Genomic DNA, 14,621 nt, shown 5'->3' with positions numbered 1-14,621 from the left:
TAGTTATCTGCTTAGTATTTCATCAAGTGATTATGTTTAATCTATTTTGGCTATTACCAATTTTTTTCCTTTTTTATAGAATGCATTCAACATCATTGTGCCAGTATACTTTTCCTTCTCTTTTTTTTATTCCTTTTTTTTTTTTTTTTTTTTTTTTTTTTTTCCGTGTCCGGCAATGGAACACAACCCTCAGTGTCACCCCCGGACCGGACCGGGACCAGCAACGGGATCGCAACCCTCGGTGTTGCTCCCGCGCCTTGCTCAGCCAGTGAGCGGGAACCAGTCTGTATGTGGGATCCGAACCCTCGGCGGGAGCGCCGCCATGCTTCCCAAGCAGCGCACTACAGCAGTGCGCCACCGGGCCGGCCCTACTTTTCCTTCTCTTTAGTTAAATCCTTCCAAAGAGTATTGTTGCTGTGTCTCAGAGTGGAGGTGTTTTGTGACTACTTTTTAAGTTGCTGTATCATTTCCCCAAAGGGTTGCTTTCTTCACCTCTGACACACAGTTCTTCTGTGATCTATTTGGCCTGGGGGTGCCCTTATGGAACGTAAAGGTCCCTGGGTAACTTGATACACATGAGATTGTGTACCTTCTTGGATTGGCAAAATTTAACTTACTTCAGTGCAACTTGAATTCTTATTTTTTATACCAATCTCTGTTTTCATATGGGCCAGAATGAAGAATTCTTCTGGGAGCTCAATTGATGGTTTCATTCTGTGCCTGCTTGAGCATGCAGAGAGTGCCAGCAAAAGCAGCCACCTGCCTCTTTTCCTCCTCTCTCTTAAATTTGCTCTAGGCAGCCTTGTGCTCATCTGTTTACACATGGGGAGGAGAATCAGATTCACCTCCTGCCGTCCTTCTGTTTTGCTAGCCACGCATCCCAAAGAAGATGTAGGCTGTTTGGGATGTATTTCCAGGGGAAAGTGGACTTCCATTTGAGTGACAACTGAGGAGCAAAACATTCTGCCTTTATGCAGGATTAAATCCCCAGAGAGCAGTGCCCTTTTAGTCAGTTGCTGATCTAAGTTTCACTGGTATGTTAGGTTTACCTTGTATTAGGAAAGGTACTTTGTCCCCGCATTATATATGCTTTCATTTAATAATGAAATGGGGACAGTAAGAAACTCCATTCTTTGATTTGACAGTTCTGAACAGAAATTGTTAGTAATAGCTAACAATTCCCCCCAAATTATAGAAGAGTGTTAGAAGGAACAGTTAGATTATCACATTTGTAAGAAGCATTATAATAATTTTGGCAGGCTGATAACTGTAAAGCCCTGGTGTTTTTTAAATATAATACATGATAGTAATAATAGCAATGCAGTTGTAATCTTGAACTTTGTTAGGGTGTATTTTCATGAATATTAAGGTGAGTGATCCCTGTTTCTGGATAATAGATTAGAGCAGATCTTAGGAGATGATTACCATAATCCTTAAATACATAGGCAGTGAACTTTCTGCTTAAACTATATGCTGAACTATCTTCTTCCCTGTTATAATTATTACACCATTTTCCATTAACCTTACCATCAGAGAACTTTTAAAATGAAGCCAATGTAAACTTTACAAATATTGAGTCACACACTAACATTTCTGATATAAACTGTCTACTAATGCTTCGAAGTAAACTGTCTGGAAATGACATACCAGGAAAATGGGTGCCATTTGTTTAATCAGGAAGAGATTAATAAATATTAAGAATGAATAAGAACTTTAAACTCAATTGCATGTTTGTTCAAAATTTGCAACATTATTTTGACAAATAAAGCAAGGAATAGATGCTACAAGATAGTGGTGGATTTTCATTCACTGACCAGATGCCAGTGAAATTAATTGAATTCTGCTAAATAATTAAAATGATAAAATAATGCAGTAAATGTGGTGGAGCATTATAGAATGTCTAGGTCAAGGCAGCACTTGATACATAAAATGAAAAGCAGGCTCGGATATTTTCCATTATCTTGTCTGCACATTATAATTATCACACTTGCCTTTTATGCATGAATGCTTTCATCTTTGGTTTCTATTGAAATCTTGATTGACTGTGGCACCTACAAATATTTTATCTGAAAGACATGAGGCCTGCATCTCATAAAGTCAGGAGTCTGATTTTGCCCTTCAGCTGCTTTCTCATTTATATAAGGTTTTTTCAATATTATGCAGACATAAATGTAATAAAAATTCTCAAGTGAATTGTTGCAATTTTTATACTTGTTATGTTCATATATAATGTCATTGTATTCTTTCTAATTTCTGGTTTGATAGAATTGAATTGCAAATATGGAGGAGAATAGAGGTATAATGTTAAATCAGGAATGACAGTTTGGAAGATTTTCAGTTTTTAAAATGTCCAAATCTCATCTGTTTTAGAAATAAGACTGTCTTTGCCATTATATTAAGTTAAGCAAAATATGGATTAAAGTAAATTGGGAAAGTCTAAAAATTTTTGTGAAAGAATGTATTCCATTAGTCTTCTACTGTGAATTTTAAAAAATTGAACATGATTTACACTGGTGAAAATTTTGGTTACTAGGAAAAAAATATGTGATACAGGACATTGTGCAACTGATGTTAGAAGTATGAATGATTAGCAGGAATACTTGTTTCTACAGTATAGTAGAAGTGAGTTTAGATCCTTATATTAACGTATAAGAAGTGTTTTAGTTTTGTCTCCTTATTAAAAAGGTAGCATTCAGCGAAAGGGAACAGAGGAGATCATTGTTATGAAAGGTTAATTTAGTTCTTGATTTTAAACACTTGTGTGTGTGTACCTGATTATTTTTTTATTTTAATTTTTTTGTTTTAAAATCTTGAGTTTCAGCTGAGCAAAGAATCTTAACCTGATTTGCAAGGATCTCTGTGCCAGGGGTAGACAGGCTTGTGGGTGGGATGCAGGCAGGCATTCTGTGGACTACCTGAAATTATATTCAAAATTGTGTATACATTTGGATTTCTAGGAGGCCATGATCAATTTCCCTGAGAGTATTTGGTTCAAAAGAGATTATGAACCACTGCTGTCAAAAGAGTAGAAGGGCAGCAATAAGTAACAAATCATTTTAATTTTATAAACATATTCTAACATGACCTGTTCTCCTACCTCTCTCTTGGAATTAGGAAAATGCACTTTTATTAGCTCTCAATATGGTAAATGTTATTTCCTTAAGCATTTATTTAGCTGACGGTCTGAAAATATTATATTACAATGCTTGGTTTTGAAAGGTTTATAAATAAAATACTCCTGGTTATAAATAATCAATTTTAAAGGGCCCTGTAATCCATAAAATATGAAGTCCAGTGATATATATCCTGTTTCATGACTAACTCATGCCTTAGGCATGGACATCAAGGTGTGGTATGTCAGGGTATATTTGTTTTCATCTCACTATCAGCTGGGTTGCATTAAGAGTAGTGAAACAATCCCTAATTATGAGGAAACTTAATTTCCTAATAATTTGATGTCAGTGATATCACTGTCTGTGTTTAAACATATTTGGATATTTTGGGCCTAGCCCGTGGTGCACTCGGGAGAGTGTGGTGCTGGGAGCACAGCAGCGCTCCCGCGGCGGGTTCGGATCCTATATAGGGATGACCGGTGCGCTCACAGTGCTCACTGGCTGAGCGCGGTGTGGCCGGTCTCAAAAAAGGACAAAAAAAAAAAAAGATATTTGGATATTTTATATCCAGCCACATTCCTAGTAGGATTTTATTTTATTTTTTTTGGTGACTGGCCAGTTCTGGGATCCAAACCCTTGACCTTGGTGTTAGCAACACTGTGCTCTAACCAACTGAGCTAGAATTTTAGGCATTAGACAATATTACATAACATACAGCAAGCTAGCATAATTTGAATGTGTGGTGGAAGACTTACCAATTTGAGATGAAGGTGGTGGTGGGCTCGAGGCTGAGCCAGGAGATCCTGGTAGTTTGACTGTGACCTCTTTGGAACCCAGTGTGCTTGGCCTAGGAAGTCCTGGGGGACTATGCTTATGTGGTCTGTGTGATACGTCAAGTGCTGAAAAAGCAAGAGTGGTCTCAGGAGTGCAGTAAAAACCAAAGGTGTAATGACCTGCATAACTGTTAAATTGGGTAGAAATGTTAAGTCTGAGTTTTCTGCCAATCAACTTAAAGTTGGAAAAAAAAACTTGCCCATTACATACACATCATGTTCAGGAGATAAAAACAAGGAAACTGTTTAGGAGGAGAAGCACCATCTTTCTCAATTCCAAGATCAGCATGAACTTCTGGCATTCCTCACAAAGAGCTCTGCCAGTAGAGCTATGGATGGATTATGGAATACTGAGAGCAGAGTGAAGTCTGGGCAGAGTGAAGCCCTGGAAGTGGTCATTTTCTACCCAACCTGAGTAAACAGTCCATAAATGGTAACAGAGAGGCCAACTATAGCATGAACCTCTAATGTCAAGTCTCAAGTAGGAATGTGGGTACAAGTTACCAGTTTTCTCCCCACATACTGTATCTCATTGTTTTTTTTTTCATAAATAAGCTTGCCAACAAAAATTCCATAGGTATATCAAACACGTCTATGTCTGAAAACATTTCCTGCAGAGCAGTCTTTCTATATCATCTTTTTGTGTTTTTTTCCTTGGCATTTGTTTGCATGGTTGGTATATTTTTTAAGCCTCATATCAGTCATATAAATATTGCAAAACCATCATGAAAATTCTATCAAAGCATACCTAGGTAAATTTCAGTTATACTCAAGTGAAATTGTCTTAATCAAAATCTTTTGCTAGTGTGTTAATGATAGAGCTACACGTTTAATTTTTTCTTCCCTTCTTTCCTCTTTTCCTCCTTCTTTCCCTCCCTTCTTTCCCAAGTGGTTAATGACTGTTGTCAGCTTCTACTCATAGAAAATGTCACTGATTGACTTTTCAGTCTTTTTCCAAGGCTGAAACTTTTGGTAATATAGTAGCAACAGCATGTGTGTGTTTTGCAGTTATATGAGATTGGGATTTAAAAAGAATTTAGTAATGGCTAATATGCTATAAAATATAAATCAGTTGATAGTGTGGAGAATGTTTCATCTGAAAGAAAAAACATACTTTTTCCATATTATTTATTTATTTGTTTGTTTGTTTGTTTGTTTTTGGCAGCTCGCCGGTCTAGGGATCTGAACCCTTGACCTTGGTGCTGATACCATACTCTAACCAACTGAGCTAACTGGACAGTCCTCTGTTCCATGTTTTTAGAACATATTTCTAAAACAATTAAAAAAGATTTAATGATTTTTAGGGGGTGAGATTTATTGAGGTAAAATTTACTTAGTAAAGTAAATTTTAGAAATTAGTAAATTAGTAAAATTCTCCTCTTTTAAGAATACAGTGCAGTGAATTTTGACTAATGTATAACCACCAACATTATAAAGATATAGAACATTTCCAATATCCCACAAAAGTTCCCTCATGCCCCTTTGCAGTTAACCTCTTCTCCCAGTTGGTGGCAATCACTAATCTGATTTCTGTCCCTGTAGTTTTACCTTTTCTAGTTTTTCATATAAATGGAATATGTACCCATTTGTTTTTGGCTTTTTTTCACATTGAATAACGTTTTTCACGTATGATCACTTTTACATTGAATGCAAAACATCCTTTGGATATGTACAGCACCTGATTCTTGGGAGAGCTTACGGGATACTGCACTTCTCTGTTACAAACGTACCAGCAGTACTTTGGCAGTTTTAGGAAATGTTATTGTTTAATGCTTTTAGGGTTTTGGGGCTCCACTTGGATCTCTGGAGTGCACACACACTATTATGTTGGCCTTTCATTCCTATAACGTGTTGTTCAGATTGGAAGAGTGATTCCAAAGACCATATGTGCTTGCTTGATCTTGTATAATATCTTAAAAAACAAACAAAAAAATCAATTGAGTTTAGTGTGACAAGGAATTGGCAGCCAGCAGTGTAGGCCATATAAACAAGCTGAAGACTGAAACATCAATTGCCTAAGTAGCCCATTATGATTTATATATGGCTTTCCCCCTTCCTCTTGGATGCCATAACCATAAGAGTAATTTCTTCTTGAAATAAATGTTTGAACTATTTTGCTCCATGGGTTGAATACAAAATTGCAGTTTGTCTTAATTTTTGAACATTTATTTAAAACAGAATTGTATGCCTTCTTGCTATGTAATATTTTACTAGTATTTCAGAGAAACATAGTTTGTTTTTCCAAACAACTCTTTCAGTTTTTTTTTTTACCCCCTAATCAGACACCAACTCACTGGGAGCTCACTGGTATGTATGCCTAACATAGAAACCCTGATGTCTTACTTGTGGGGAGAGTTGGTGTGGGGATGGGGAGGATAAACTGTGGAGTATTTGGTCTGCAGAATCCATAACAAGGAATGTGAAATAACTGGTAATCAATCCTTTTTGTCAGGTCTTTTCAGTTTTTTAGGATTTTTACTTTAAAGTCCATTTGTGAGTAATTTGGAATCCAGACTCAATATTAAAATTTAATTTTAAAATAGCAGTATTAAAGAAAGGATGGAAGAATCTATAGGTGAATACAAAATATAAAAACAAAACAATATATTATAATCCACGTCCACCTTGACTGTTAGAACTAGTTTTTGAGAGACATTAGTTGATTGTGACCAGAACTGGTAAGTTTTGGTAACAAGATTTAAGGGAATGCGATGGTTTTTAAGGCTTGGTAACCATTGGGCATCTATGGCAACTTCTCTATCATCTTTCTAGATCTCCTGGGACTATAATCTACCTTTTCAGCTAGCAGGCTGCAGGGATTGTACAAAGGGAAGATTTGTTCAACTAACATGATGACTAGAGCCAATATGGTAGAAATGAGTAATAGGGATAATAATAGCCAGTATTCATTCACTATTACCATGTGTTAGGTGTACTGCTAAGTTTTAGATTTCCTTTTTGAAACTGAGGTAAAACTTACATAACATAAATATGTGAACCACTGTAAAGTGTACAGTTCAGTGGCATTTAGTGTGTTTACACTGTTGTGCAACCATTACCTCTATCTAGTTCCAGGATATTTTTTTTATCACCCTGTACCTATTAAATGGCCACACTCCGTTCCCTATCTATAACACCTACCACTCTTGCCAACTAAATACTAGTCTGATTTCTGTCTCTATGTATTTATTTATTCTGGATTTTTCATATACGTGGAATAATATGATGTGTGACCTTTTGTGTCTGGCTTCTTTTACTTAGCATAATATTTTCCATGTTGCAGCATGTGTCAGTGCTTCATTCTTTTTTATGGCTGAGTGATATTCCATTGTGTGGATATACCACATTTTGTTATCCATCCATCAATTAATGGATATTTAGGTTGTGTCCACTTTTGCCTATGGCTAAGTTTTGTGTGCATTACCTTATTAGATTCCAATAAGGACCCAGTGAGGAAGGTAGTAATAGTATCTTGATTGTACAGATGGAGTAGTTGAGGCATTGAGAGATTATGTGACTGGTCAAAGCCATGAGAGTGTTGAAGTTGTGATTGGAATTTATGTCTGTAAAGTTGTACTTTAAGTTTGTAACAACTGGACAAGGTGAAGCTGGCTTTAAGTAATTCAAAACATTAGGACTTATGAATAAAACTTAGTTGTGCTATTTACTACAATGAAAACGTGTGTGTTTTTTGGGACCGTTAAAGGAGAGCAGAAAGTTGATTTGTTTGTTGAGCACCTGCAAGAAAGAATTGACTAATATTTACATAAACTCCCAAAGCATAGTTTACACCTCACAATAGGGTGCCTCTCAGTGCGTCCTCCAAATATTTCTACATGATAGGAGAGTGAAGTTCTGTTACACCAAACACTTATGCAACTTTTGTATCATGTACCCCTAACACATTTGTTTTTATGTAAAAATCAACCAAATCATTTAATAAGACAAAAAGTAGATGGTGCAGGAAGATGTGGCAGGTTTACTCTGTGTGTTGTTCTGTACCTGGCATGCTAACTGGTGACTGTGGGACAGCTAAGGTGTTGCAGAGGGATGCCACTACTAAATGATGGAGGGATCGATATAGAACTTTCTTTATTGGAACTTCTTGATCCTCAAGATTGTAAAGGAGTGGACTGTCCCATTGGTGTATGTGACCTGGTGAATTGGCAAGTATTATGGGATGTTACAGTAGAATCATTAAAATATGATGACTTATAGAGAAGATTTCTTTGAAATAATTTAAAAAGTTTTAAAAAGAACATAAAAAATAAATATTAGAATATACCAAAATTGTTTCAGAAAGGCTTTTTTAAAGAACTTATTTGTAAAAAAATTTTGTTTTTTTTTTTCTTCCCTTTTTTTGTCTTTTTTTGTGACCGGTAACGGGATCGCAACCCTCGGTGTCGCGCCCGTACGGCGACCGGCAACGGGATCGCAACCCTCGGTGTCGCGCCCGTATGGTGACCGGCAACGGGATCGCAACCCTCGGTGTCTTGCCCGCACCGCGCTCAACCAGTGAGCAGACCGGTCTCTATATGGGATCCGAACCCTCGGCGGGAGCGCCGCCACGCTCCCAAGCGCCGCACTCTACCAAGTGCGCCACCGGGCCGGCCCTATTTGTAAAAATTTTGACACATACTGAGTTGTTTCAAAAACACTGGTAGTCTGGGCCGGCCCGGTGGCGCACTGGAGAGTGTGCTGCTTGGGAGTGTGGCAGCGCTCCCGCTGAGGGTTCAGATCCCATGTGGAGACCGGTTCCCGCTCACTGGCTGAGCGCGGTGCGGGCGCAACACCGAGGGTTGCTATCCCGTTACCGGTCAGTAAAAAAGACAAAAAAAAGAGGAAAAAACAAAAACAAAAAAAGCGCGGTGCGGGCGCAACACCGAGGGTTGCTATCCCGTTACCGGTCAGTAAAAAAGACAAAAAAAAGAGGAAAAAACAAAAACAAAAAAACACTGGTAGTCTTAAGTCGAGTTTTTAGTTAAATGTTATCTTTTCTATGAGATCTGATTTTGTTATTTTCCATACAAGTGACTCCAAAGCTGTCTTCTCATATATAATGACAGACACTAACTTTTCTCTAGTGGGACAGTTCTGAGTCTTTAAAAATATTATCATTTCTGTGTTGAATAATATCCTGATTATATTGGTTTACTTATTTGTTGAATAAAATACTTTTTTATAGACCATAGAGTGAGGGTAAGTATGGATCATGTAGCCCTGCAGGTATTTTGAGGTGAAGTCCATTTTAAGGCATATGCTTTGTACATAATTTGTGCTGTATATGAGGTGTTTTCCAGGGCAACATATAGTATAATTCTGATAACATACTGTAAATATAAATTCTGAACCAATGTGAAGTTCTTAATATACTGCAAATTACCTTCCTTCCGTGGTTTTCCACTTTAAATTAACTTATGACCAGTCACCACAATGTTCAGGTCATGATTATAAATCCATATCATAAGAAAATTAAATAGACTCTTCTTTCTTCATTGATTTTAATTTAAAACTTAATTCATTTAGTCTTGCAAAAAGTTGCAGATTTGGAAAGTTTGATATATCTATTTGAATTGCATTATTAAACGTTTCCATGGGTTGCATGTTTGGGGACTGTCCAGGTTTTCCTTACTGTCTCTGCATGTAGGACATCTTATTGTGTAGGCAAGTCCATTGCATTTGTATGCCACTTTCTCTCCATTCAGTAATGTTTTATTGTGTATTTATGTTATATTAGCCATCAGCAGAGTACTGCATCATATGACCACTTAGGGCAAAGACTATGCCTTTTATTCCTATTCATATTATACAGAATGATACTATTTCTGACATTTCCAGGGACACACGCATATATATTTTAATCCAGGAGCAGATTATTAACCAGAATATGCTATTTTTTGCAGGTGGTTCCTTATACCCCAGTGGCTCTTTCCTGGCTGTTTGATTTTGTTTCTTTTTGATGAACTCTGGCCTCACATACCCCATGGTGGCATTAATAAAGGCTTATTTACTAAAAGAAAATATTCCTGGGAAATACTTCTATTTTATGAGATTAAAATGGTCCATGATTAGTTAGTGAGTACGGGTGATTCTTTCTTCACATTGGCCACATTCTTCAATTATTTGCGTGTAGTGAGCCACAGAGTTAGATAAGTCCCATTTCTAGCAGATTTTACTAGATTTTGGCCATGGAGAAGTTACTCAGTGTCTGTGCCTTTTCCCATGTTACTCATGTGCATCAGTAGCATTCTCCTGGTTCCTTCTCTCTTCCATCTGTGGCTTCCCTCTGTGCCTCTTCTGTCTTTCCCATGTTTCTTGTTCTTCTCTCTCTGTCTTTGTGCTTTTCTACTCCGCCAGCTTGGCAGCCTTCCCTCGGAACGAGGAGGGTGACAAGCAGGGCATCATTTTCCTCTGGCTTGTGTCAGTGTGTCAGTGGGAGTCTGCCTTAAACCTGCAGGACTAAAGTTAGGGAAGGCGAAAACTGACTAAGGCGTGGTGCATAATACACTTGAGTGAAAGGGTTGCTGCATGTTCGGCTTCCTCGTTTAAAAGCCTCCTCAAGACACTTCTCCCGTACAGGCTGGTGAGGCAGGTTCACAAGCATTTGGTGGGCCTTGGAGGTGTTGATTCAGGAAATGAGTAGCAGTTAGTTTTCAATTGATCAGAAAGATAAAAAAGGGTGGAGAACTTCTCTGTGTCTACTGCCTGCCAGGCATAGGGATGAGTGCTTCTTGAATGATGAATACTAAGAATCTAAAATGAGAGGTTCTTCTATTAAAGTGCAACTAACCTTCCTTAATATTTTCTCCATTTAACAGATAATAGACATGGAATCTAAATTTGTTTAAAATTGAAATTGATTCTTAAAGTTTAGTAATTTTATGTTACAAAAACAATTTTTGGCAAATCTTGTAAAGAAGATCAACCTTTGGTGACATAGATATGTATCCCTTAATTTTTAAGAATTCTGACTCTGACTGTAATTTTTAGTATGATGACTTTTTGGTGGTGGAGTTGGTATATACTTGTGTGAAACTGTCATACTGTAATAACACTAGAACTCAAATGTAAAAAAAGAAAAAAAAAAAACAATTGATACAATGCTCCTTATATTTATTGTTTCTATTTAGGTTTTTTCCCAAGCAGCTCCCAAGGGTGTGATGCGTTTCTTCGCCACAAGATGACACTGATTTCTCCATCAGTATTGAAGAAATATGGTATTCCCTTTGACAAGGTATATTAGATTCCTCTTACACAAATTGATATTGTGTGTGTATGATAGGCTAATGTATCTTTGACTTCAAGTAGCATTTTTAGGATGTGGATGGAGAAATTCAAATTCATGTATTATATCAATTATCTAAATCCTAATTTGAAATTAATTTTATTTCAAAATATATTTACTAGAGATTTCATGCTGTTTTATTTCACTTATAATACTGACCATAAAATGTATATTCTACAAAATAAGAGGTAGCACTTTTATATTAAAGTCTTTTGATATGAGCAGCATAATTCATGTTTATGGTGTCTATTTCTATAATGGAATTCAGAGAAATAATTATTAGCATTGTTGGTTAGAATCGATGCTTATGTAGTAGCACTGTATTGCTTCTGGCCACATTTAGACATAATACAATTGAGATTTCATTATGAATAGAATTGTCAGATGATTTAATAATCAGATATTGCTTCTGTGGAGTATTTCTGAAATTCTGTAAATACTAGATACTAGATATCAGATACTAAATCCCATGTTCTTTGTGTCAATGGGTGGTTATTGGGTCAGAATTATTACAGAGCTTGAGCATTTTTATATGAAGCTGAAATGAAAAATGGTTTTGACCAGATAAAAGCTCTCTCTCAGGAGATTAAGTACTTTGCTACTTGCAGAAACATTAAACAATAGCTCGTCTTTCTTCTGTATTTATTTGACTTTTCTCCCCATAATCCTTGTTGTTTTCCACCTTAGAAGCTTTTCACTTGTAACTAAATCTTTACATCTTCTGAATTTTAGGCCTAATGTGGCCTTGTTTTTTTTGGGGGGAGGGGCAGGGCGGGGCGGGGTGGGGTAGGGTGGGGAGGGCTTTGTTCAAAGTAGAATTTTTCCAAGTGGCAAGAATCATTCTTCAGCTTGAGGTGGTTCTCCACTGCCTTACGGAGTGTCTGTGCAGCAGCGGTGTGCCCTGTAATGAGCATGCTTTCATCACTGGTTTACTGACATGCTATTACCCATGAGAAAAATCATGCCTCCAAGACGTGTGCCCGTGGAGTCTGTCTGTGGGTGTGGAGGGGGCTGGTGCTGGGCAGTAGCACTGTGAGGACACATGACAGAGGCTGTGCTCCTCAGAGGGGCCACTGTTGCTGTGGGGAATTCTCTCACTTGCAGACACCTCTGAGCACTAGGCTTTTATGTGTCTTGGACACATCATCATTGAGTGTTTCTTTTAGGTGGTTGGCATTAGGTTCATTAGATACTTTTTTACTTGAGTTAGGATATTAGAAGGCAGAGGAGAAGGAGCAAATTAGTGTCCTCCCAGACAGAAAAACCTCCGTGAGTTTGGGGCTGGTGTTAGCTATTGGAAAAAGGTTTAGGCATGGGATTTGGAGAGAGAGTTGTATGAAGCAACACAGCTGTGGTTCATTCCCCCCAGGATGTAGGCCTCTTGAACTTGGAGCTCATTTCCAGTCTTTGTGGGGAAGCAGATGCTCTGCACCCTCTCTCTGGGCTGCAGCTCCCGAAGTACTTCATGGTAGATCAGTAGATGCATCAGGCTCTCATCTGGTCTTTATGGATGAGACAGTTCATGACTTCTGTGAGAAGTGGCAGAATGAGTTTAATTCCTGACATGGTGAGACACCAGTCACTTAGAGGGCTAATTAGCAATGGAACTTCTTCATATCAAATATTGCCGCTTCCCCTCGCCACTCAGATGCAGGGCTTCTTATTATCATGGTGATGATAATGTAACATGAGACAGGTAGCAAGTGGTAGCACAAGCTGTGAATTAAACCTCCAGAGTTCATTCCTTGTTCTATCACATAATTTTTCCAAGACTTAGTGTCTTCATGTAAAATGGGGATAATAATAGTGACTAGTTGATAGGGTTATTGTGAGGATGAAAAGAGAAACTATATAATGGGCTTTGCTAGTACATTTAATGCAGAAACATTAAACAATAGCTCTTTTATGAGATTAAAATGGTCCATGATTAGTTAGTGAGTACATTAAGCCATTAATCCATGAATGAATGAATTCATTCACAAGGACATAGTCCTCACGATTTGATCACCTCTTAAAGGTCCCAGCTTTCAAATACACTAGTTAGATTTCTCAGGCTGTTAACACTGTTACGATGGAAATCAAGTTTCCAACATGTAGACTTTTCAGGGACACGTTCTATAATGTTTTTTATATATTATATACATGTAGAATATATATTTATATATTCTATGTAACTATAGCACTCTTCAACACTCTTCCTTTAGGTAATCATTTCTCAGTTGGAGTACATTTTTTCCTTCTTTCATGGCATTTGTGTATATTCATACATATATATGAAAAAAAATTTGTAATATCTAATGTATGCTTTTAGATTGTGTGCACTCTCCATCTTTTTTCATGATGTGATATTGTGACGATTGCTTTAGTCTTGTAATAAAATGAAATTGTTCTATTCTGTCTCTACTTTCTTATCAGTTTATCACCACTGCAGCAGTAAATTAGCCTTATGTTTTGGCTAACTCAGACTGACCTGTTTTTAGAAATTACAGATGTCTGAAATTTAGAGAACAGGTGTTCTTTTTCAACTTGGGAAGAATAGGATTTTCCAGGTAGGGTAGAGAAGGTTTGCAGGTTGGATTCAATGGAGCTCTAAAGATAGTTTCCTTATTCCAATGGCAATGGTCCAACCCTCTCCTCCTACCTTCTAGGGATGGAAACAATTGAGCAGGGTGTGTTTTGCTTTATCACATAGTGAAAAAAAGAAGCACGTAGATAATTAATGAAATTCAGTGAGGTCAGGAAAGAAGAGACTTGGACTCTGTACCCTAACATAGTTTAGAGCAGTGGAACTGGAACCATGTTGAATATTGGTTGGCCTGTTTGCTGTTTGTGTTGGCCGGGTGATGGCCGAGGCACTGCTCATTGCAGCAGAAAACCTTCTGGGGTTTTACTGGGTGAGAGGGTGTCATGAGGTAAATTTCAGAAGGGTTGAGGAAAAAAATACCTGCCCCTCCACCCCACCCATCTTAGCATCCCTAAAATGGCAATCGGATTGAAGTGTGTGTAACTGTTATTTATACAGTGTGCCTCCTGTATGTTTACACACACATATATACCCACATATTCATTTCCCAAAATTTTAGGACTGAAATGAACCATGGTAATCATTTACTACAGTTTAGTACCTTCGGACAGGGCATTACTTTGGCTTTAATTTAGATTGGGTATAAGGGAAGTATCCTGACATTGAAAGTTGAACGGTGGAATCTTCCCTGAATTTTATTTTTTATTAATATTATGATAGATTCTTATTTCATTTTTTCATTTGTTAATAAACAAAGTGGAGAACAGCTGGTATCTATTTTAGTTTTGAGAGTCTTGCATCCTAAATATTACTCCCCCCCCCCCCCCTTTTTGGGGGGGGGCCAGAGGGGGGGGGGCCCCCCCCCC

At 37.6% G+C, this 14,621-nt stretch overlaps 1 protein-coding gene across 3 annotated transcripts in view; it reads left to right on the top strand.

Annotated features, from left to right (window-relative positions):
* The window catches only part of KDM4C (lysine (K)-specific demethylase 4C), a 312,590-nt gene that overhangs the window by 112,844 nt on the left and 185,125 nt on the right, over positions 1-14,621 (top strand). For all 3 annotated transcript variants that reach the window (XM_008577433.1, XM_008577435.1, XM_008577434.1), the window contains exon 7: positions 11,077-11,180. In XM_008577433.1, the coding sequence (XP_008575655.1) occupies positions 11,077-11,180 (104 nt within the window). The remainder of the gene's footprint in view (positions 1-11,076; positions 11,181-14,621) is intronic.

This window comes from Galeopterus variegatus, unplaced genomic scaffold (genome assembly GCF_000696425.1).
Source record: "Galeopterus variegatus unplaced genomic scaffold, G_variegatus-3.0.2 Scaffold1509, whole genome shotgun sequence".
NCBI lineage: Eukaryota > Metazoa > Chordata > Mammalia > Dermoptera > Cynocephalidae > Galeopterus > Galeopterus variegatus.
Note: the sequence above shows the minus strand (reverse complement) of the source record. Positions and strands in the feature narration are given on the sequence as shown.